Below are 23,299 nucleotides of genomic sequence, written 5' to 3'. Positions count from 1 at the left end.
AATGGCTTGTACTAAGCAAATCGCGCAAAAGTCAACTGGTGGAAAGGCTCCTCGGAAGTAATTGGCTACCAAGGTAGCACGAAAGACTGCACCTGCAACTGTGGAGTAAAGAAACCTCATCGTTATAGGCCAGGCACTGTAGCTCTTCGTGAAATTCGTCGTTATCAAAAGAGCACTGAATTACTTATCCGAAAGTTACCATTCTAACGTCTCGTACGTGAAATTGCACAAGATTTCAAAACTTATTTATGTTTCCAAAGTTCAACTGTAATGGCTCTTAAAAAAGCTAATAAAGCATACTTGGTTGGATTATTTGAAGATACTAATCTTTGTGCTATTCACGCAAAACGTGTTAGCATCATACCTAAAGATATTCAATTGGCACGACGAATTAGAGGAGAAAGAGCTTAATTTGATAAGGTTTCAAATAACAAAAAACGGCCCTTATCAGGGCCAGCATTTCTTTTATGATAGGCTTATTCTCATTCACAAATAAAAATATACATCTATCAATAAATATTCCCATTACAACGTATATTTTTTCTTAATAAAATTTAGGAAATAAGTTTAAAAAGTTAAATATAATTATATTGAATTTTTTTGCAAATGTATTTTCATATATCAATGTGGTATGACAATAAAACACTAAGTGAGAATGATAATAAAAATGGCAGTAATTCTCATATCAATAATTACTTTTTTCTGATAGACATTGTAAGATAAGAAAGGAATGTTTACTCTTTTTTATATACAGATAGTGCTGATAATAAAGATCTTTAAGATATAGGTATTATTCCTACTGAAAAACTTCATATAATAAAATATTTATATTGTTTTAAACAGGTGCATGGATATTTAACATATTTTCCAAAAACCCTATTAATAACTGTGGTAGAATTCAGTTTACAATATTACATCATCATTGTGTTAAAAATGATATGTTACAATACTATTGAATACATATGTAAACTTTATGTTTAATTCTCATGCATAAATTTGACAACTAACAACAAGATTAGATCAGTTATCAAATTTCATAACAGAAAATTTCCAGACAAAGATGACATAATAAATTGATAATACCTAACAGCTTATAATAGTATTCCTAATAAAAGCCTTTGTTAGGGATTAGCTTATTGATTGTTTTTCTGAAGGCATTGCTTATTGAAGCATACTTTTAAACTAAAGAAGAGTTAGTTTGGTTTATATTTTAGCTATTAAATACTTTCTAACATAGTTATTTTAGGTTTTGCTTCAACTTCTGGAAGATAGTATGCATCGTTGTTTAATATCTTTTTTTTTCTATTTAATATAGAGCGTCAATTAATTTTCATGCATGAATGATGTAGTTTTTACAATTAGAAATTATCATCTTTGAAAGTTTTATTCTTTGTATAATTTTAAAAATATATACGATGAAATTTGGATTTATTTAAAATTCTATTATTTGCTAGATGTAAAAATATTTAGACAAGTAAGCATCAAATTTATTTATTGTAATAGTCTTTATTAAAATTTATTTATAAAGATATAATAAACATATACATGAATTAACTAGAAGTAAATAGATAATATTTTTGATATAATAAATACATTTAAATACGTGCTCTTCATATAATTAATATTTTTATAAAATTCATCAAATTAGTTTGTAAATTTATAATAATATAAAAAAAACGAAATATTGCAGTGTTATTCATTTATTTAAGGTATGAAAGTTTATTTAATGTTTAGATCATTAGATAAGTAATATTTTATGATTTGACTAACGAAAAAAAACTTTGCGAAATATTTTTCATATTATTGAACGTCTGAGCGAGTGAATTAGACGAAAGATACCTGATAGCGTCTCCAGGCTCTCTGATTGGTGAATTGCATTTGGTGGGGGAAAAGGTTAGTTGCCAGATATAAATAGAATGACATCCTACATTCTGCGTCATTCCGACGATTGCTGTGGTTCCGTAGCTTTCTGTTCTAATCTGATTCTATTTACTTTTGTAAAAATTTTACAATGACTGGACGAGGAAAGGGAGGAAAAGGATTGGGAAAGGGAGGTGCCAAACGTCACAGGAAAGTCCTTCGTGATAATATCCAAGGTATCACCAAGCCTGCGATTCGTCGTTTGGCCCGGCGAGGTGGTGTGAAACGTATTTCTGGATTAATTTACGAAGAAACTCGTGGCGTATTGAAAGTTTTTCTGGAAAACGTTATTCGTGATGCAGTCACGTACACCGAACACGCTAAGAGAAAGACTGTGACAGCCATGGACGTCGTTTACGCTCTGAAACGTCAAGGACGTACTCTTTATGGATTTGGTGGTTAAAAATCTGCATAAGAATAGGTGCAGAATCTTCTCCAGTCATTTTTTGTTTATAAACGGCCCTTTTCAGGACCAAAACATTTTCTTTAACGAATTGGAACTTCTAATACACTATGTGATATTATACTAATAAATTAAATATAAAACCTCATTTATGTGACATAGAATTCAATTGTTATATTTATTAAAACAATATTTTAGTTATATTTGGTTACGTTTATTTTTGTTCTCGCTATAAAAAAAATTCTTTAATTTTTATTAGGAAAACATTTCTTTGTTAAGGTACAATTTCTTTTCTTGCATCATGCATCCAATGTATAGTTATTCGATGTTATATCTGTTTTGAAAATTGAAGTCGAATGTATTACATTTTCTCATCGTAATTCATATTTTCTTTACAGAAAACTGTTTATAATTCATTTTATATCAACGAAAAGTTGGAAAATAGAGAATACTCGAAGATCAATAAAAATATGTACAGAAAATTTTGTCTGTATAATAATATCGTTCTAAATTTTAATTTATAGAAAGTTTAATACGTAGATTAATATTTTGTATGGAGATGCGAATGAAATTTGTGTCTCGAAAAGAGAGCTGTGATTGTCGTTCTTTTTCCTCAATTATATTTGAACAAGTAAACAAATTTAACAATTATATGACAAGAAAGAAGGGAAAAAATTGCAATGCAATTCTAACTGTATACTAAACTAGATTTATGATGTTATTGAGAAGTAATCAAATTTCTTAAAGAAAACATTTAGCCAAAGGAGATACTCAAGATAACGGCTAACTAAATTATTTTGAATTACCTATTTGCAAGTATTTTGTATTTTCCAATTTATTTTATCAATTAATTACTTTTACATACTATAACTGTAATTTATTTTACAATTCAAGTTAATTTTATAAATGTTATTTTATTTAATTTATTTGTTATTGTTTCATTTGTTTTATTTATTTTTTGTATTATTTAATTGCTATTTTATTATATTATTTTTTAATTTGACAAAAATTATGCTATACGAAAAAAAAGGGAATAAAAACGACTTTATTGTAAACTTAAAAAAATTGTTTCCGTTATATAGTACATCGTAATTTCGTCTTTACCCGATAGGAGCGCTGTAGAAGTTTAAGATTCTCTGGAACATTTCTATTGGTCCCTTTCAACATAAGAGAAACTGTATAAATACAACAACGCCGCTACACGTTGTTACTTCTGAAATAGAGCTCGCAGTGCTCGTTCTGATTAAGTAAATTTATATTTTTAAAGAGCTTTGATATGTCTGGACGTGGAAAAGGTGGTAAGGTCAAGGGAAAGACGAAGTCACGGTCAAATAGAGCTGGATTACAGTTTCCGGTTGGCCGTATCCATCGTCTTTTAAGGAAAGGTAATTATGCCGAACGCGTTGGGGCTGGAGCGCCAGTTTACTTGGCAGCAGTGATGGAATATCTGGCTGCTGAAGTTCTCGAATTAGCCGGAAATGCAGCTCGCGATAATAAAAAAACTAGAATTATTCCAAGACATTTACAATTGGCGATTCGAAATGACGAAGAATTAAATAAATTGTTGTCTGGCGTGACTATTGCTCAGGGTGGTGTCTTGCCGAACATACAGGCTGTTTTGCTTCCAAAGAAGACAGAAAAGAAAACATAATTAAAAATTTGCAAACTAAAACGGCCCTTTTTAGGGCCACCAAATTGATTTCTTCTTAAGGAATTATTTCTTTTGAATCGTATTATTAATAATTTGTTGTAAATGAAAATATATCTTTTGTATATTTACAAATATTATTTCTAACATTTAAAAATAATTCTCATTTTTTTTTAACGAAATTCTAAAACAATTATATCAAAAGGTCTATTATGCAAAATTAAGTATATTAAATTAAAGGAGATTTGTTTAACCATTTGTTTAAGATAAATATGTGAACAATTTATTTCTAAATCGCATTAGTATTTCACAAAAAATATACAGAAGGCAAGCATAATATCTGGCAACGTTGTAATGAAAGAATGTGTAACAAATCCACGTAAGGATTTGGCAACACCGTATGAGACACAGTTGGTCATCGTAAGTTGCATTCGAGTCGATACTACCTTCATGTTTATTTGTCGACAAGATAAAATTATACCTTGAAAAATTATTTTCAACCTTTTAATTTTATAGAAATTATATATTGTAATAAGTAAAATGATTAATAAAATAATTATTATTAATTCATAAGAATAAAGTTTTTTGTAGGATCACTTTATACAATCACTTTATATCAAACAAACAATATTGTTACTTGTTGTAAAGATAAAAGTACATAATATATACTTGATATTACCTAATATTTGAAATTCACAATGTACATAAACATATAAAGTATGTATAAGCTTTGTTTCTAAAAGTAAATTGTTGAATTGTACTCGCAATCAATTCGATTCTAATTATTCACGTATATAATTATTTCATCTTTCATGTCTTTCACACCAAAAGACAATAAATTCACATTTAAGGCGAGAAATGTCACAAAAATTAAAAAGTTTAGAATATAGAGCTGGAATAAGGTAGTACTTCTGGACTGAAAATTACTAATGTCGTTGTTATCTGCACCAGGGTTTTTAACTTCCGTTTTATTTTTATTATTGTTCGAGGATTTATAAATCAGTATAGAACTAGTAGCCGCAGGATGAGTGTCACTGGTATCGACGAAAACAGTGAGAGTACAGCAAATCTGTACACGTGGACAGAAGGTATCCCTATCATCTCACGCCAATGCCTTGGGGCAGTCTCAGTACGAACGGACAAAGAGATCGATGTATCGATCTTTTACCGTGTGACCTTGAAAATACTACTACGTACATTAATATTTATTTAATATTATAAACAAGCATCGATGTAAAATGTAAGATGAAAACCGTAAGTTGTTTCTACGTAAACGTCATCATATTTACGACTACCTTAAGTCATTAACTTCGTCCAATTACAGTCATCATCGAGGAAATCATACGAAAATATACAATTCTCATACATCAAATGCTGCATCATCGTTTTTTTTAATGCATTTATGTTTTATTAAAACATTAAAACAGAATGTTCTTCATAATTCTAATTGCAATATATAAGAGATACATATAAGATTACCTTCATAAAATTTGAAATAACAACAAGTTTATATGCAAAAAGGCATGTGATTAGTTGGACCGTTAGCTGTAAGAAATATTCATCCTTGTAAAATTTTTTAATGCTATAACTTGTATATTGCAGTTGTAAAAGGTGGAGGGGAATGAACAATTCTGATTGGTGAATTTCTTTAGGTCTTACGTACTACATCTTACGTCATGGAAAATAAATTCGTCGTTGCAGTCATTCTATTTGTTTGAAACAAAAAACCAAAGTTTTTTTTAATTTATATGAGTACAGTTTTCACTTGATAACTAACCAAATCATTGAAATCAAAGTACAATTTTCTGGAAAAATTTTTCATCAAAATAAGAGGACAAAAGAAAAATATCCAAACTCGATATAATATTAGTTCCATCTATAGTTTTATATAGATTTACTTATTATTTTTATAAAATTTCAAATCGATTGGTCCAATAATTTTTCAAAAAAATATACGAACAATCTGGAAAATATTATTTCCAGAAATACTCATTTAATGTTTTCCATGTTGTTACAAAAAATGCGATTGAAGTTACGATAATGACTAATAACGAGTATAAGGACTAATAACAACTTTCAATAACTTACTAATCAGTCATACCAGACTGTAAAAAAAATTTTACTCAATTTTCGAAAAACTCTTATAAAATATCTGCTCTATCTTTTCTGCAATAACATTTCCTTTACTATATCCATTTTCTTTTATTGTCAACTAAATCTTGATGATTGTTTGTTCTTTATATTATTCCGAAGTATTAATTTTATCGTTCTATAAATTAAATGATTGGTAAAAAACTCAAATTCATCGATAACTATATCGATAACTTTATACTTACTATATAGTTCAATGTGAATGGTGACCCCAAACAGCGAGCTGAAAGATTTTTTTTTTACGTACCAACTCCGGACATGGTCAATTCATACGTTGTATTAGTGTATTTCCTTTTCTCTACCTCGCCGGCTTTTATCATCACAATATCATAGACTGGTTCGCATGAACAATGATTATTTTCAAGGCATGCGTAATATATTTTTACAGTAAGTCCTTGACTAGTATTCATAATTCCAAAGAATAAAGTGAATCTCTTTAAACCAATGCCTAAAAGTCAAATGACAAAAATTATTCTTCAGTTTATTTCAAAACTTTTATCAAACAAAGGACATAAGTTGATATAAATTATAACAACTTCATTAACGCAACCCAGAACTGTATTTCATGCCATTATACAATCCAATCTACTTTTTTTAATAAAAGTTATATCTTTTTTATACTTTTTATATATATATAAATGCACTGATAACAGAGAAAACCCAAAAAAAGTTTAGGATACTATAGTTATCTTCTTTGTTTATATAAAACTTATCGTTTATACTATCTCTCAAATTTTTTTTTTTCTGATATATTGCCATATTCAATGCCAGTTTCGAAATTGTATCGATTTTCGCAAAACTTTCTATTTTCTGATATTATCTTATACGCGTGCTAACCTTGATCGCCTTTTCTATCAATTTTTCAAAATTTCACGTCTACTTCGTTCAGAGTTTAAAAATATACTAATCGTTGTAACGGAAATGTTACGTCTAATAGAATCAAAGTAAAAGGACAAAGAATAAGTCGAAAAGGACGAAAAAAAGGGTTGAAGAAACAATTTTTTGCGACGCCGTGGTCTCTAAATCTGTATAACTTTAGAAGTATTATAATTGACATCTTAATATTTTAAGGACCTATTTTAGAGATTCCAAATTGTAAGAAAAATAAAAAACATTTCGAATTCTTGAATACCTAGGAAGAAATATTGTCTTAATACGCCATCTAGTAGTAATCATACGTACGAAGAATTTCTACCGCGTAGAAAGTTGGACCACCTCTAATGATTTCCCCCACTATCGATTCTCTGTCCAATCAACGATCAGTACGGGTACTCTACAGTATATATAAATGGCAGGATTCTTCGGAAGAGTTATTAGTTGCTCAGCTGTTCGTTGAATAAGTTATTTATCGTCGATTTTAAGAATGGCTCGTACTAAGCAAACCGCGCGAAAGTCAACTGGTGGAAAGGCTCCTCGGAAGCAATTGGCTACCAAGGCAGCTCGAAAGAGTGCGCCTGCAACTGGTGGAGTAAAGAAACCTCATCGTTATAGGCCAGGCACTGTGGCTCTTCGTGAAATTCGTCGTTATCAAAAGAGTACTGAATTACTTATCCGAAAGTTACCATTTCAACGTCTCGTACGTGAAATTGCTCAAGATTTCAAAACCGATTTACGTTTCCAAAGTTCAGCTGTAATGGCTCTTCAAGAAGCTAGTGAAGCATACTTGGTTGGATTATTCGAAGATACTAATCTTTGTGCCATTCACGCAAAACGTGTTACCATCATGCCTAAAGATATTCAATTGGCACGACGAATTAGAGGAGAAAGAGCTTAATTTGATCAGATTTCAAATACCAAAAAACGGCCCTTTTCAGGGCCAACAATTTTATTTCCGATGAACTTATTTCGATTCATAAATAAGACTTGTTATTTTCAATAAATATTCCTTTTAGGTTTTTATAGTTTATATTTTTATAACTCTTCATATAATTAATTTTCTTCTTAAATTCATTAAAATCAGTGTATAGATTTCTATTAATATCAAAAACGAAATATTGTAGAACATTTCTTGTAATTTTATTTATTATTTACATAAATATTTTTACTATCTTACTAAGGATAAATAACTTCGTGAAATATTTTTCAAAGAAATAGATTGCGCAGAGTGTTTATCCCAGATATATTCATTTGTGATTTACTTTGCTTTTAAGGTCCGAAAATGCTTTTTCTGTCCGCAAGTATCCGATCTTATGCTTTAACTTTCTTTTTTTACCTGGATTTGTTATTGTGAAAAATAGGTATTTATCTTTTAGGGGGAAGGGAAACTTTTACGAAAACCCCTGCCAGGCAGCATAATACGTCGTTCCTGCTTCAAGTCTTCTTCAGTCAATAACTGTACGTTGTTGAATAAACGTAAAATTTCGTAAGCGTCGCATTTAATGATAACGGAATACGCATAGAATAAAGAATTAGCATTAAATTTTACCAAAAACTTAACCGTTTGTATTCGGATATCATCCACATGCTTCCTGAAATCCATGATGAATCCATGAGTGATACTCGGATCAAAAAATGATTTAGACGATTTAAAAATGATCATACATCAATTGAAAGCTACTCTCATTCTGACAGGCCTGTAAATACCCTAAAAACCCTGAAAATGTTGAACGAGTTTATGCTTTAATCAATAAAAATCCAGCAATGATCAAAGAAATAAATTTCTAGCTCTTCGAAATTGAAGAAATCTATTAAAGGAAAAAAGATTCGATGATCGAAAGAATAAAAAAATTATGCTACGAAGGGACTCGTAGAAATTTCGAAAGCTAAATACAAGAAATCCAAAAATCCAAAAATCCAAAAGTGAGACAATCGTAAGAAAATTGTAGTTTTCAAAGGTGAGTAGTTTGAACGGGACATCGTAGCCATTTATTAGATTTAGTTTTTTCTTTTGTTATAGCATAAGATCGTATATTTTTCGGACGTAAAACTTCATATATAAAATTTCACAATGACTGATCAAGGAAAGATTGGAAAATGGATTGAAAAAGAGAGACACGAAGCTTTAGAAAAAGGTTCTTAGCGACAACATCCAAAGTATCACTAAACTTTTGTCGTTTAGCTCGTCGAGATAGTGTGAAGCGTTTATCTAAATTGATTTACGAGGAAACTCGTAGATGTATTGAATGTTTTTCTAGAAAAACGTTATTCCTGATGCAGTCACGTACACCGAACACGCTAACAGAAAAACCGTTACAGCCATGAATGCCGTCTGCGTAAACGTCAAGGACGAACTTTCTAAGGGTTGGGAAATTAAAAACAACCATAAGTGCAGATTCTTTGGTTATCTTTTGATTATGAAAATGATCCTTTTCAGGGCTACATTTTCAGTAACGAATTCGAACTTTTCTGATAATATCAACTATAGTAATAATCCATTTATTAGTAGTATAGTTGGAATTACATATATCATAATTAACAAAGTGACCTTGAAGATTCAAATGTTATTCATTATAAAAACATTTTAATTTTATTTGCTTTAGTTAACAGTTTGCTTTTCCAAAAAAAAGTTTGTTATTTTGTTATAAGTTACAAGCCGACATATTTTTTTTAATGCAGTTACAGTATATTATGCACGCAACGTAAATAGTAATTTAACGTACTATTTATTTATAAAATATTCATCCGTTCCATTTGTTATCATTAAATAGAAAATGACAAAGTAATTAAAAATTAGAATATTTTTACACAAGAACATGTTCAACGTAAAAACTTATTTGGTGGCCCTAAAAAGGGCCAGTTTTATATTTCCACGATATTAATCATTTATTTTGAGCTCGTGTATTTGGTCACAGCTTTAGTACCTTCGCTAACAGCGTGTTTTGCGAGCTCACCAGGTAACAACAAACGCACTGCAGTTTGAATTTCCCGAGAAGTTATTGTCGAACGTTTATTGTAATGAACTAATCTCGATGCTTCAGCGATAATTCGTTCAAAAACATCATGGACGAAACTATTCATAATATTCATGGCTTTACTGGAGATTCCAGTATCCGGATGTACTTGTTTAAGTACTTTGTAGATGTAAGTAGCGTAGCTTTCCTTCCTTTACTAGTGATTGCGGATTTCAAATAAAAAGGAAAATTCTTAATTTTTGTTTAAAAATATAACTTTATTCAATCAGATATTGTCCGTTCTTGTCGATGACTTTTTTCCATCGTTCTGGCAGTGTCAAAATTCCACGTTCGTAAAATTTCTGATCTTTGCTATCAAAAAACTGAATTAAATGTGATTTTACATCATCAGTGTTGTCAAAAATTTTATCATTGAAGGAGTTCTGCATGGAATGAAACAAATGGTAATTTGAAGGCGCAAGATCAGGGCTATGTGGTGGATGTGATAAAACATCCCAACCCAGTTCCAATAATTTTAGGCGAGTGATCAAAGAAGACGTATGGGGCTTTGCATTATCATGGTGGAAAATGACTCCCTTAGGATGTGTCAATACCGGTCGCTTTTCTTGAATTGCATCGCTCAGTTTGGCGAGTTGTTGAACGTACACGTTTGAATTGATCGTTTGGTTTTGTGGCATAAGTTCAAAGTACAAAATTCCTTTATAATCCCACCAGACTGACAGCATAATCTTATTTTGGTGAATCTCTGCTTTTGATGTCATTTGGACTGGTTCATCTTCCATCACCCACGATCTCTTCCGATTAACGTTGTTATAAACTATCCATTTTTCGTCGCCAGTAATTAGGCTTTTCAGAAATGGATCAGTTTCGTTGCGTTTCAGAAGCGAATCGCAGATGCTAATGCGTTGCGTCAAATGCATTTCCTCAAGCTGGTGAGGGATCCATAAATCGTATTTCTTGATATAACCAAGCATTTTTAATTTTTTTTCAATGCATGTATGCGATACATTGAGCTTCTCCGCAATATCACGTGTTGTACTATGACGATCTGAATCGACAATGGCCTTGATATGGATCTCATCAACTTCAACTGGACGGCCAGATCGTTGAGCATTTTTCAGTGAAAAATCACCAGAACGAAATCTGGCAAACCAATTTTGACACTGCCTTTCTTTCAAGGCTTCATTTCCATATACGGCACATAACTTTTTTCGTGCTTCCGTTGCGTTCATGCCTCTTCGGTAGTAATACAATAAAATATGTCTGAAGTGCACTTCTTCTTCCATTTTTAAATTGGGATAAAAACAAAACTAAAGCACTAATCGATATAATTTTTTTACTAAATTAAAGGTAGAAGTCGAAATAATAAGAAAAAAATATAGGTTAGATGCAATGACCACGTTAACAAAACAAAAGAAAGTGTAGTCTATCTATCGACAAAATCCGCAATCACTTCGTTGCCACTACTAGCTTTAGGCGGCATATTAAATAGAAATCTTTGTTTATCGCAACAGATTTGATAACACGTATATATAAGAGAATAACAACCCGTCGAGAGGTTTGTCTCCTGTTATGTAGTCTGTAGTGACTCTGTCCTCCACCAATAGGAGCGCTTTAAAAACCATAGTTACCTACCAAGCAATTCCATTGGTCCGTTTTTACGTACGAGGAACTGTATAAATACGATACATCGTTCCGCATCGTTTTTCTGATACAGAGCTAAGAATGCCCTTTACGATTTTATATTTTATTGGATTGTTCGGAAAGTAATTTCGTTCTTTTCTCGACAGAGGATTTAGGTGTATTTTTTTTGCACCAAACTTCACACTTAAGCCGTTTAATTATTATATGTTTTGAGAACTGATAAAGCAAGGCTTGTGTGTTAAAATGTCCCATTGATTCTACATAGTAGTTTTTGGTTGATGCCCTTTTATTAGGTTGGTGCGTATGAAATGTCGGATTTTCTTTAAATGGGAACGTTTGTCTCCCTGTTTTTGTTATGCTTTTATTTTTGACATAACCTGGTTTATAGTTGTACTGTCCATTGCCAGAGTCACATTTTAGCAAAGAAAATTTTCTCAAAAGTATTCCCTTTTGTTATTTGCTTTGAATTTTGCACAGATATGAATTCAACCGATATTCGTTTAATTTTCTTATATGAGTATAAACTTGGTAATAATGCTGCAAAAGCTGCACGCAATATAAACCAGGCGTTTGGGGAGAATACTGTAAACGATCGAAAAGTGCAGCGTTGGTTTGAAAAATTTCGGTCTGGTGATTTTTCCCTGCAAAATGAACCGCGTGGAAGACCCAAAACGTCTGTAAAAAATGATGCTCTGAAAGCATTGGTGGAAACGAATCCAACTGTTTCTTCAAGGGAACTTGCTGCCAGAATGGAAGTTGACCATACAACAATATTGCGACATCTTTCTGAAATTGGCAAGGTGAAAAAAATGGATAAGTGGATACCGCACGAACTAACCGAGTGAAATAAGCTGGATCGCTTGAACGCATGCTCATCATTGCTAAGCCGATTTAATCGAGATCCATTTTTCGATCGGATCATTACTTGTGATGAAAAATGGGTTCTTTACGACAATAGGAAAAGGTGTGCTCAGTGGCTTGATAAGGATGAGGCTTGTGCTCATACTCCACGGCCATCACTTTATCCACGGAAAATTTTAATCACAGTTTGGTGGAATGTGGCTGGAATAATACACTACTCATTCCTTCGAACTGGAATGACAATTACAGCCGAAAAGTATTGCCAGTACATTGAAGAAATGCATGAAAAATTAAAAATTATACGCCCATCACTTGTTAATCGGCATGGTCCAATACTTCTCCATGACAACGCTCGGCCGTATACATCGTACAAAACAATTGCGAAATGAAATGAATTAAAATATGAAATTTTGCAGCACCCACCTTATTCACCGGATCTTTTGCCAACCGACTTTTATTTATTTAAACATTTAGAACTGTTTTTACGGGCTAAACAGTACGAAAATGAAGACAGTCTGAAAAATGCTATATCAAAGTTCATTGATTCTAAAGATCAGAATTTCTTCAAGACAGGCATTTATGCATTAAAATCTCGTTGGGAAAAGTGTATTGAAGTAAATGGGGCATATTTTGATTAAATAAACAGTTTTTGGAAAAAGATATGAAGTTTAATATATTCACTTAAGAATCCGACATTTCATTTGCACCAACCTAATAAAAATGGTGAGCAATAAGCAGCATTTTCGTCATTTTTTACTTTTTTACTATAGAAAACGTAAAACTGCTGTTTAAGCCAGAAAGAAATTAATCGATGTATATGGAGAAGATGTGTTGACAGTACACCAGTACCAGAACTGGTCTGCAAAATTTCGATCCGGCAATCGAAAGTGGCAAAAAATGTCGAAGATGCACCACGTTCTGGAAGGTCGGTTGAAGCTGATAAAGATACGATAAAGGCATTAATTGATGCAAACCGGCGAATAACAACACGTGAGATCGGTGAGAGGTTAAATTTATCAAATTTAACTGTTTATAACCACTTGAAAGGCCTGGGTTTAACCTCGAAGCTCGATATATGGTTTCCTCATGTTCTCACGGAGAGAAGTTTATGTCGTCACGTTGACGTCTGTGATTCGCTTCTCAAATGTCACGAAAATGATCCATTTTTGAAACGTATTGAAACTGGGGACGAAAAATGGGTTGTATACAACAATGTCAAATGCAAGAGATCATGGAGCAAAAAAGATAAACCGGCTCAAAGCATTTCCAAAGCCTATATCCATCAAAAAAAGGTGATGCAGTCTGTTTGGTGGAAATTTAAAGGAATCATTTTTTTTTGAGATTTTACCGGATAACACAACAATTAATTCAGAAGTCTACTGTCATCAGCTGGATAAATTTAATGATGCACTTCAACAAAAAAAGGCCAGAATTAATCAACAGAAAAGGTGTAGTGTTCCTTCAAGATAATGCGAGACCTCATACAATTTAGTCATTCGCCAAAAGTTTTTATAGTTTGAATGGGATACAATGCCATACCCACCATATTCTCCAGATCTGGCACCTTCGGATTATTATTTGTTTCGGTCACTGCAAAATTTTTTAAACGGTAAAACCTTCACTACAAAAACCACCTCAATCAGTTTTTTGTCAGCAAAGACCAAAAATTTTATGAGTGTGGAATCATATTACTAACAGAAAGATGGCAAAAGGTATTGGACCAAAATGGCCAATATATAATTTAATAAAATATTTGTTCTGTATACGAAAATTGTCATTCATTTTCACAAAAAAAAAAAAAAAAAAAACGAAATTACTTTTTCTCAGCTGTTCGTTGAGTAAGTTATTTATCGTCGATTTTAAGAATGGCTCGTACTAAGCAAACCGCGCGAAAGTCAACTGGTTGAAAGGCTCCTCGGAAGCAATTGGCTACCAAGGCAGCTCGAAAGAGTGCGCCTGCAACTGGTGGAGTAAAGAAACCTCATCGTTATAGGCCAGGCACTGTGGCTCTTCGTGAAATTCGTCGTTATCAAAAGAGTACTGAATTACTTATCCGAAAGTTACCATTTCAACGTCTCGTACGTGAAATTGCTCAAGATTTCAAAACCGATTTACGTTTCCAAAGTTCAGCTGTAATGGCTCTTCAAGAAGCTAGTGAAGCATACTTGGTTGGATTATTCGAAGATACTAATCTTTGTGCCATTCACGCAAAACGTGTTACCATCATGCCTAAAGATATTCAATTGGCACGACGAATTAGAGGAGAAAGAGCTTAATTTGATCAGATTTCAAATACCAAAAAACGGCCCTTTTCAGGGCCAACAATTTTATTTCCGATGAACTTATTTCGATTCATAAATAAGACTTGTTATTTTCAATAAATATTCCTTTTAGGTTTTTATAGTTTATATTTTTATAACTCTTCATATAATTAATTTTCTTCTTAAATTCATTAAAATCAGTGTATAGATTTCTATTAATATCAAAAACGAAATATTGTAGAACATTTCTTGTAATTTTATTTATTATTTACATAAATATTTTTACTATCTTACTAAGGATAAATAACTTCGTGAAATATTTTTCAAAGAAATAGATTGCGCAGAGTGTTTATCCCAGATATATTCATTTGTGATTTACTTTGCTTTTAAGGTCCGAAAATGCTTTTTCTGTCCGCAAGTATCCGATCTTATGCTTTAACTTTCTTTTTTTACCTGGATTTGTTATTGTGAAAAATAGGTATTTATCTTTTAGGGGGAAGGGAAACTTTTACGAAAACCCCTGCCAGGCAGCATAATACGTCGTTCCTGCTTCAAGTCTTCTTCAGTCAATAACTGTACGTTGTTGAATAAACGTAAAATTTCGTAAGCGTCGCATTTAATGATAACGGAATACGCATAGAATAAAGAATTAGCATTAAATTTTACCAAAAACTTAACCGTTTGTATTCGGATATCATCCACATGCTTCCTGAAATCCATGATGAATCCATGAGTGATACTCGGATCAAAAAATGATTTAGACGATTTAAAAATGATCATACATCAATTGAAAGCTACTCTCATTCTGACAGGCCTGTAAATACCCTAAAAACCCTGAAAATGTTGAACGAGTTTATGCTTTAATCAATAAAAATCCAGCAATGATCAAAGAAATAAATTTCTAGCTCTTCGAAATTGAAGAAATCTATTAAAGGAAAAAAGATTCGATGATCGAAAGAATAAAAAAATTATGCTACGAAGGGACTCGTAGAAATTTCGAAAGCTAAATACAAGAAATCCAAAAATCCAAAAATCCAAAAGTGAGACAATCGTAAGAAAATTGTAGTTTTCAAAGGTGAGTAGTTTGAACGGGACATCGTAGCCATTTATTAGATTTAGTTCTTTCTTTTGTTATAGCATAAGATCGTATATTTTTCGGACGTAAAACTTCATATATAAAATTTCACAATGACTGATCAAGGAAAGATTGGAAAATGGATTGAAAAAGAGAGACACGAAGCTTTAGAAAAAGGTTCTTAGCTATAACATCCAAAGTATCACTAAACTTGCGATTTGTCGTTTAGCTCGTCGAGATAGTGTGAAGCGTATATCTAAATTGATTTACGAGGAAACTCGTAGATGTATTGAATGTTTTTCTAGAAAAACGTTATTCCTGATGCAGTCACGTACACTGAATACGCTAACAGAAAGACCGTTACAACCATGAATGCCGTCTACGTAAACGTCAAGGACGAACTTTCTAAGGGTTGGGAAATTAAAAACAACCATAAGTACAAATTCTTTGGTCAATTTTTTAATTATGAAAATAGTCCTATTCAGAGCTACATTTTTATTAACGAATTCGAACTTTTCTGATAATATCAACTATGGTAATAATTCATTCATTAGTAGTATACTTGGAATTACATATATCTTAATTAACAAAGTGACCTTGAAGATTCAATTGTTATTCATTATAAAAGAATTTTAATTTAATTTGCTTTATTTAATAGTTTGCTTTTCCAAAAAAAAGTTTGTTATTTTGTTATAAGTTACAAGCCGACATTTTTTTAATTCAGTTACAGTTACAGTAAATAGTAATTTAACGTACTATTTATTTATAAAATACTCATCCGTTCCATTTGTTATCATTAAATAAAAAATGACAAAGTAATTAAAAATTAGAATATTTTTACACAAGAACATGTTCAACGTAAAAACTCATTTGGTGGCCCTAAAAAGGGCCGGTTTTATAATTCCATGATATTAATCATTATCACTTATTTTGAGCTTGTGTATTTGGTCACAGCTTTAGTACCTTCGCTAACAGCGTGTTTTGCGAGCTCACCAGGTAACAACAAACGCACTGCAGTTTGAATTTCTCGAGAAGTTATTGTCGAACGTTTATTGTAATGAGCTAATCTCGATGCTTCCGCGGCAATTCGTTCAAAAACATCGTTGACGAAACTGTTCATAATACTCATGGCTTTACTGGAGATTCCAGTATCTGGATGTACTTGTTTAAGTACTTTGTAGATGTAAATAGCATAGCTTTCCTTCCTCTTACGCTTCTTCTTTTTATCAGACTTACTAATGTTCTTCTGAGCTTTACCAGCTTTTTTAACAGCTTTACCACTAGCTTTAGGCGGCATAATGAATACAAATCTTTGTTTATCGCAACAGACACGATACCACGTATACCTTAGCGAATAATAACCCTTCGTTGGGTTTGTCTCTTGTTATGTAGTCTGTAGTGACTTTGTCTTCCACCAATAGGAGCGCTATAAGCCCCCCAGAACCTCTCGAGCAATTTCATTGGTTCGTTTCGACGTACGAGGAACTGTATAAATACGATAACTCCATTACAAATCGTTATTTCTGAAACAGAACGAGGAGCGTTCGTTACGATTGTTTAAATTTTTAATTTTTTTTTTTTGTAAGAAGTACGATATGTCTGGACGTGGGAAAGGTGGTAAAGTAAAGGGTAAAGCGAAGTCGCGGTCAAATAGAGCTGGATTACAGTTTCCAGTTGGCCGTATCCATCGTCTTTTAAGGAAGGGTAATTATGCCGAACGTGTTGGAGCCGGAGCGCCAGTATATTTGGCGGCAGTAATGGAATATCTAGCTGCTGAAGTTCTCGAGTTGGCAGGAAATGCTGCTCGTGATAACAAAAAGACAAGAATTATTCCGAGACATTTGCAATTGGCGATCCGAAATGACGAAGAATTAAATAAACTGTTGTCTGGTGTAACTATTGCTCAGGGTGGTGTCTTGCCAAATATACAAGCTGTTTTGCTTCCAAAGAAGACAGAGAAGAAAACATAATTAAAAATATGCAAATAGAAACGGCCCTTTTTAGGGCCACCAAATTGATTTTTTTCTTAAGGAATCATTTCGTTTCGATTACAAGAACGCTATATAATATAATATATAAGGACAGGCTATATATATAATATTTGTGTAGATAACTCGAAATTATGACCTTCAGAGATCTTAAGAGATGAATATATCGCACTTTACAGATACCAATAAAAGATTAGAGTTTCTGGCGAACTAAGTGCTCGTAGGTCTGACAATGGAAACACTGAATATTCTTTGTTCAAAAATCCCTTCTAGTATATACTTGTATTGAAAACTAAGTGTATTTTATTGATTATCATTGATAAATCTTCTCAAGGGATAGAAGTAGAAAAAAGGATTCTCATTATATTGAGTGATAGGGAAAAACTTTTTTACTCTATAATTTATTAAGAGACCCATTTTTTAATAGTTTTTATTTATCGGTTCTCTATCTTCTAGTTTTAGAACTGGCGAGTTAAATAAATTCGGCCGAGTATTTTAAAGAATAATTCCTAATTAAATTGAATAAATTATTTGAGTTTGAAAAATAAAGATAATAATTTTATAAAGAATGCTAGAAAGAGTTAAATTAATATCAAGATAAAGCAAACAATGTTGATTAAAACTAAGTGCATATTATATTGACAAGAAAATATCGCATTGATTACTCTAACCAAAGCTGAACATATCTATATACCACGAGACTCACGTTCAAATCATTGGAATTTTACTTTATATGCTTGGTCCATTCGTATATGAATGATGTTTAAAACGAAACATGAATCGGAGGACATATATTACTATTCTGTATTAAGGAACTAATAGACGATGAGATGAGTTTATCCGTAATAATTCAAAAAATATTTCATCGTAGTCAATAATTTGAAAAGTAATTTCTCCGTAAGCAAACTTATCAAAAATTATTCTTAAAATTATTTTTTCTAATAATCTGAAAAATAAATAAATTTCAATGTATGGTTACAAATCTTATTTATGAATCGAAATAAGCCCATCGTAAATAAATTGTTGGCCCTGATAAGGGCCGTTTTTTGGTATTTAAAATCTGATCAAATTAAGCTCTTTCTCCTCTAATTCGTCGTGCCAATTGAATATCTTTAGGCATGATGGTAACACGTTTTGCGTGAATGGCACAAAGATTAGTATCTTCGAATAATCCAACCAAGTATGCTTCACTAGCTTCTTGAAGAGCCATTACAGCTGAACTTTGGAAACGTAAATCGGTTTTGAAATCTTGAGCAATTTCACGTACGAGACGTTGAAATGGTAACTTTCGGATAAGTAATTCAGTACTCTTTTGATAACGACGAATTTCACGAAGAGCTACAGTGCCTGGCCTGTAACGATGAGGTTTCTTTACTCCACCAGTTGCAGGCGCACTTTTTCGAGCTGCCTTGGTAGCCAATTGCTTCCGAGGAGCCTTTCCTCCAGTTGACTTTCGTGCAGTTTGCTTAGTACGAGCCATTCTTAAAATGAACGATATACAACTTACTCAAAAGATAGCTGAGAAACCAATAACTCGTTGGCAGCAAACTGCCGTTTATATATACTCTAGGGTTCCCGTACTGATCGTTGATTGGACGAAGGTTCGATAGTGGGGGAAATCATTAGTGGTGGTCGGACTTTCTACGCGGGAAAATCTATTTGTACATTTACATATAGTAATTTTATTAAATGATTTATTAAAGGGAAAAACTAATTTAGATGGCTCAAAAAAATCGAAATTTTTTTTATTGCATAAATTTGTTAATAAAACTATTTAAGAATATGTATTCAAAATTTCACAGGAACATTCCAATTCGTTTTGATGCTGTAAACGGTAAAGTGAACGCCACTTGGTTCAGTGCCGAAACGTGCGGCAGGTAAAACGGAACGGACGTTCAAGACAGTCGCTTTTGTATTCACATATCTGCCTCAATACTAATATGCTATAGGAGATTTAGAGGAAAGAGAGACGTCGACAGATGTTCTTGTTTCGTTTTTTTTTCTCACAATAGAGATCTTAGATAAAAGCTATTGGAAACATTGAGGATGCATTAGCATCATTTTGATAGAACGTCGATTAGCATCAGTTTAGCTCCAATCTTTATAATATATTTTGAAAGTTAAGACACAAAATCCGTTAAGTGAATGTGGTACTTCAATTCGCAAAGGTAGACAACATAAAAGATCCTTTCACGGATATCAGTTCTCTAAAAGTGAATCAAGTGAACGTGACAAAGATGAAGAAAGTGCCAGCACAAAAAAAACTTTCAGTGAGAGTATAATTGTTAATTCTCTCTATTGCTATAGGATCATTGAATTTTTCATTGAGTTACAAGTAGGATGTTAAATTTACGGAAATTGGAATACGTGGCCTCGGATTCAAGCTTTTTATCAATTATGATTGTAAAGTGAAACAAATCAGATCAAGTTCTTTAATAGTAGAAGAAGAAAAAAAAAAGAGAATGAAAAACACGAAAAATTTATTCTGAATTTCAAAGTATTTGATAATGGAAGAAACAAGGATTTAAATTATTATTTGATATATTTTATAGCATTATAGCATATTAATCTGAAAAAGTCATCAGATCTGGTTGTACGAAGCAATTATTGTTAAACGAGTGCATTATGAAGAAACTAGTCAAAAACTTTACTAGAATATCTAAGCATGAAAAGAGGATTATGACTTGTACAAAAATCCATGAATGATCTGAGGGAAACATATATGAATCTAATTCTGGGATAATATCATTGTTTATAATATATTTTTTTTTGTTGCAAAGCAGTTATAAAAAGAAATGATAGAAAATGATATTTTTTTGCTTAAACACCTCTAAAACATATAATTTTCAGCTTTTTTGATCAGAGTTAGATTCACGTTTTTAGAAAATATGTTTTTAATGTAATTGAAAAATTGTATTGATTTCAGATGATAATGATGGCCTCCAGAATATACAGAGATAACAAAGTTATCATTTGATGGCGACCTTCGATGGGCTTATACATTAAATATTTTCAAAGAAAATAGATTAAAAAAATTAAAAGATATATTTGAATATATAAATAAAATATTTTTCAAATTCAAACAAAGTCTATTTATTTATTCCTTGTCAAAAGAAAATCATGAAAATCATTAAAAAATGGACTTCTAAACTGGCCCCTCCCCCCTCCTCTTGATTGTAAATAATGCAACAATGACGAACATAAATTAAAATATTTATGTAATATAAAATAATAGCAATTGTTATTGTTAGATAACTGTAAATATTATGGCAATATTATGTCACATGCCAGGAATAGAATTGTAAATTTAAGAAGTTTTTACAAATGAAGTGAATATTTATTCAAATCACCTCACAGTGTAACACTGAATATATATTATGCATATTTATCTTTAAAGGAAGTAAGTAAAAGTTTGATTTGTTCAATATAAATTGATTCTACTGTCATGGAAAAAATTTGATTTTTTATGAATTAATGATAACATCTTCTACTAATCACTCTATTAACCATAACATATAATTTCTAAATAAACACAAATTTGGAAATAATTTTTCAAAGTCATAATCATTTATCTAATCGACATGTAAACATGAAGGTATATCCATCAAGTGCGCTTTAAGATAGATAACTGTGCTTCATACGCTGTTGCCATATCCTTGTGTACATCTGCTATACATTCTTTCATTACACTGTTGCAACATGTTTATCATGGTTTTATATATATTTTCTATGAAATATGAACCTAGATTTATAAAATTACATACTTATATCTTATAAGATGTTCAAATAACTCAATTTTAATTTAATGTATTTAATATCGAATAAAGAATAATTTAATAAATTTAATCTTTTAGAATTTTGTTAATAAAAAAAAAATAACTATTTTCAAGTATAGAATTTATGTATTTAGAAGATAAATTTTCATTTAAATGAAAATATTAGTGACGTAATCCAAACGAGATAATACCTTAAAGAAAAATCAATCTGGTGGCCCTAAAAAGGGCCGTTTTCTATTTGTAAATTTTTAATTATGTTTTCTTTTCTGTCTTCTTTGGAAGCAAAACAGCCTGTATGTTTGGCAAGACACCACCCTGAGCAATAGTTACACCAGACAATAGTTTATTTAATTCTTCGTCATTTCGGATTGCCAATTGCAAATGTCTCGGAATAATTCTAGTTTTTTTGTTATCACGAGCAGCATTTCCTGCCAACTCGAGAACTTCAGCAGCTAGATATTCCATTACTGCCGCCAAATATACTGGCGCTCCGGCTCCAACACGTTCGGCGTAATTACCTTTCCTTAAAAGCCGATGAATACGGCCAACCGGAAATTGTAATCCTGCTCTATTTGATCGTGACTTTGCCTTTCCCTTCACCTTACCACCTTTTCCACGTCCAGACATGTTGCAGCTTTTCCAAAATATAAATTTATAAAACCGTAACAATACTTTGCGCTCTCTTTCAGAAATAAAAGTGGATAGCAGTCGCTATCCTATTTATACCATTTCTCGTACTTTGAAGCGGACCAATAGAATTGCTCAGAAGGATCTTATGCTTCTACAGCGCTCCTATTGGTAAAGGACAGAGTCACAATATATTATATAACGAGCGGTTAAACTCTTGGACGGAACATTAACCTCTAAAATATACGTGCAAGTGGATCAGTTTCGTTAGCAAAGATTTATCATGCCTCCGAAAGCAAGTGGAAAAGCCGTAAAGAAAGCAGGCAAGGCTCAAAAGAATATTAATAAAGCTGATAAAAAGAAGAAACGAAAGAGGAAGGAAAGCTACGCTATTTACATCTACAAAGTACTCAAACAAGTACATCCAGATACTGGAATTTCCAGTAAAGCTATGAGCATCATGAACAGTTTTGTCAATGACGTTTTTGAACGAATTGCAGCGGAAGCATCAAGATTAGCTCATTATAATAAACGTTCGACGATTACTTCTCGGGAAATCCAGACTGCAGTGCGTTTATTATTACCTGGTGAGCTTGCAAAACATGCTGTTAGTGAAGGTACTAAAGCTGTGACTAAATATACAAGCTCCAAATAAATGGTATCGTTGAATCTTACCGGTCCTTTTTAGGGCCACCAATAATTATTTACGTTGAACATCTTCTTGTATGAAAATATTCTAACTTTTAATTACGTTATTTTTTATCCTTCCTTTTTTTTACCTTGTTATGTAAATATTGTATATGTACGGATTTGAGTAATTTAATACGAGGGCATTATTTATAATGGCCAATCGTTATAAATAATGATAAACAAAATTGTGCACTATATTAAATTTCAGTGTTAGGGTTATTTTTTTAAGTAGTTTTTTATAATAAATTTATTGCAGTTCTTGATTTTGTTTATCATTGTTTAATAATATCCGTATTAGTCCACACTGTTCTTAATAAAATTATATAAAAAGGAGCAAACATAAAATCAAATTGTCCAAAATAACTGTAACTTTGTTTATAATGTCTTATCAATTTAAGAAATTT

General features: G+C 31.8%; 7 protein-coding genes, 2 long non-coding RNA genes and 3 pseudogenes across 9 annotated transcripts; 8 read left to right on the top strand and 4 right to left on the bottom strand.

Annotated features, from left to right (window-relative positions):
• The first annotated feature begins 1 nt into the window (after window position 1).
• LOC124425581 lies at window positions 2-459 on the top strand (annotated as a pseudogene).
• Window positions 460-1,927: 1,468 nt separating this feature from the next.
• Window positions 1,928-2,487, top strand: LOC124425591 (histone H4). Its single transcript, XM_046966134.1, has one exon. The coding sequence runs from the start codon at window positions 2,012-2,014 to the stop codon at window positions 2,321-2,323; it is 312 nt and encodes a 103-aa protein (XP_046822090.1). The 5' UTR covers window positions 1,928-2,011; the 3' UTR covers window positions 2,324-2,487.
• A 1,035-nt stretch (window positions 2,488-3,522) lies between these two features.
• Window positions 3,523-4,018, top strand: LOC124425585 (histone H2A-like). The gene has a single exon (XM_046966127.1). It carries the CDS (start codon window positions 3,600-3,602, stop codon window positions 3,972-3,974), a length of 375 nt encoding a protein of 124 aa, XP_046822083.1. The 5' UTR covers window positions 3,523-3,599; the 3' UTR covers window positions 3,975-4,018.
• Window positions 4,019-4,235: 217 nt separating this feature from the next.
• LOC124425596 lies at window positions 4,236-7,036 on the bottom strand. The gene is made up of 3 exons (XR_006942541.1): window positions 6,960-7,036; window positions 6,308-6,570; window positions 4,236-6,240 (listed from the first exon to the last, which is right to left on the bottom strand). It is a non-coding gene; the product is annotated as an uncharacterized LOC124425596 (long non-coding RNA).
• An 865-nt stretch (window positions 7,037-7,901) lies between these two features.
• Window positions 7,902-9,866, top strand: LOC124425594 (annotated as a pseudogene).
• Window positions 9,867-15,927: 6,061 nt separating this feature from the next.
• LOC124425622 lies at window positions 15,928-16,223 on the top strand (annotated as a pseudogene).
• Window positions 16,224-16,683: 460 nt separating this feature from the next.
• LOC124425589 (histone H2B-like) lies at window positions 16,684-17,155 on the bottom strand. The gene has a single exon (XM_046966131.1). The coding sequence runs from the start codon at window positions 17,109-17,111 to the stop codon at window positions 16,740-16,742; it is 372 nt and encodes a 123-aa protein (XP_046822087.1). The 5' UTR covers window positions 17,112-17,155; the 3' UTR covers window positions 16,684-16,739.
• Window positions 17,156-17,351: 196 nt separating this feature from the next.
• Window positions 17,352-17,819, top strand: LOC124425587 (histone H2A-like). The gene has a single exon (XM_046966129.1). The coding sequence runs from the start codon at window positions 17,410-17,412 to the stop codon at window positions 17,782-17,784; it is 375 nt and encodes a 124-aa protein (XP_046822085.1). The 5' UTR covers window positions 17,352-17,409; the 3' UTR covers window positions 17,785-17,819.
• Window positions 17,820-18,832: 1,013 nt separating this feature from the next.
• Window positions 18,833-19,320, bottom strand: LOC124425583 (histone H3). Its single transcript, XM_046966124.1, has one exon. The coding sequence runs from the start codon at window positions 19,280-19,282 to the stop codon at window positions 18,872-18,874; it is 411 nt and encodes a 136-aa protein (XP_046822080.1). The 5' UTR covers window positions 19,283-19,320; the 3' UTR covers window positions 18,833-18,871.
• Window positions 19,321-19,522: 202 nt separating this feature from the next.
• LOC124425597 lies at window positions 19,523-20,885 on the top strand. The gene is made up of 2 exons (XR_006942542.1): window positions 19,523-20,072; window positions 20,729-20,885. It is a non-coding gene; the product is annotated as an uncharacterized LOC124425597 (long non-coding RNA).
• Window positions 20,886-21,789: 904 nt separating this feature from the next.
• On the bottom strand, window positions 21,790-22,260 carry LOC124425584 (histone H2A-like). Its single transcript, XM_046966126.1, has one exon. It carries the CDS (start codon window positions 22,203-22,205, stop codon window positions 21,831-21,833), a length of 375 nt encoding a protein of 124 aa, XP_046822082.1. The 5' UTR covers window positions 22,206-22,260; the 3' UTR covers window positions 21,790-21,830.
• Window positions 22,261-22,434: 174 nt separating this feature from the next.
• LOC124425588 (histone H2B-like) lies at window positions 22,435-23,258 on the top strand. The gene has a single exon (XM_046966130.1). It carries the CDS (start codon window positions 22,489-22,491, stop codon window positions 22,858-22,860), a length of 372 nt encoding a protein of 123 aa, XP_046822086.1. The 5' UTR covers window positions 22,435-22,488; the 3' UTR covers window positions 22,861-23,258.
• Window positions 23,259-23,299: the final 41 nt, after the last annotated feature.

The sequence above is a fragment of the Vespa crabro genome, chromosome 7, assembly GCF_910589235.1.
Source record: "Vespa crabro chromosome 7, iyVesCrab1.2, whole genome shotgun sequence".
NCBI classification, from domain to species: Eukaryota; Metazoa; Arthropoda; class Insecta; order Hymenoptera; family Vespidae; genus Vespa; species Vespa crabro.
This window is presented reverse-complemented; position numbering and strand designations above follow the sequence as displayed.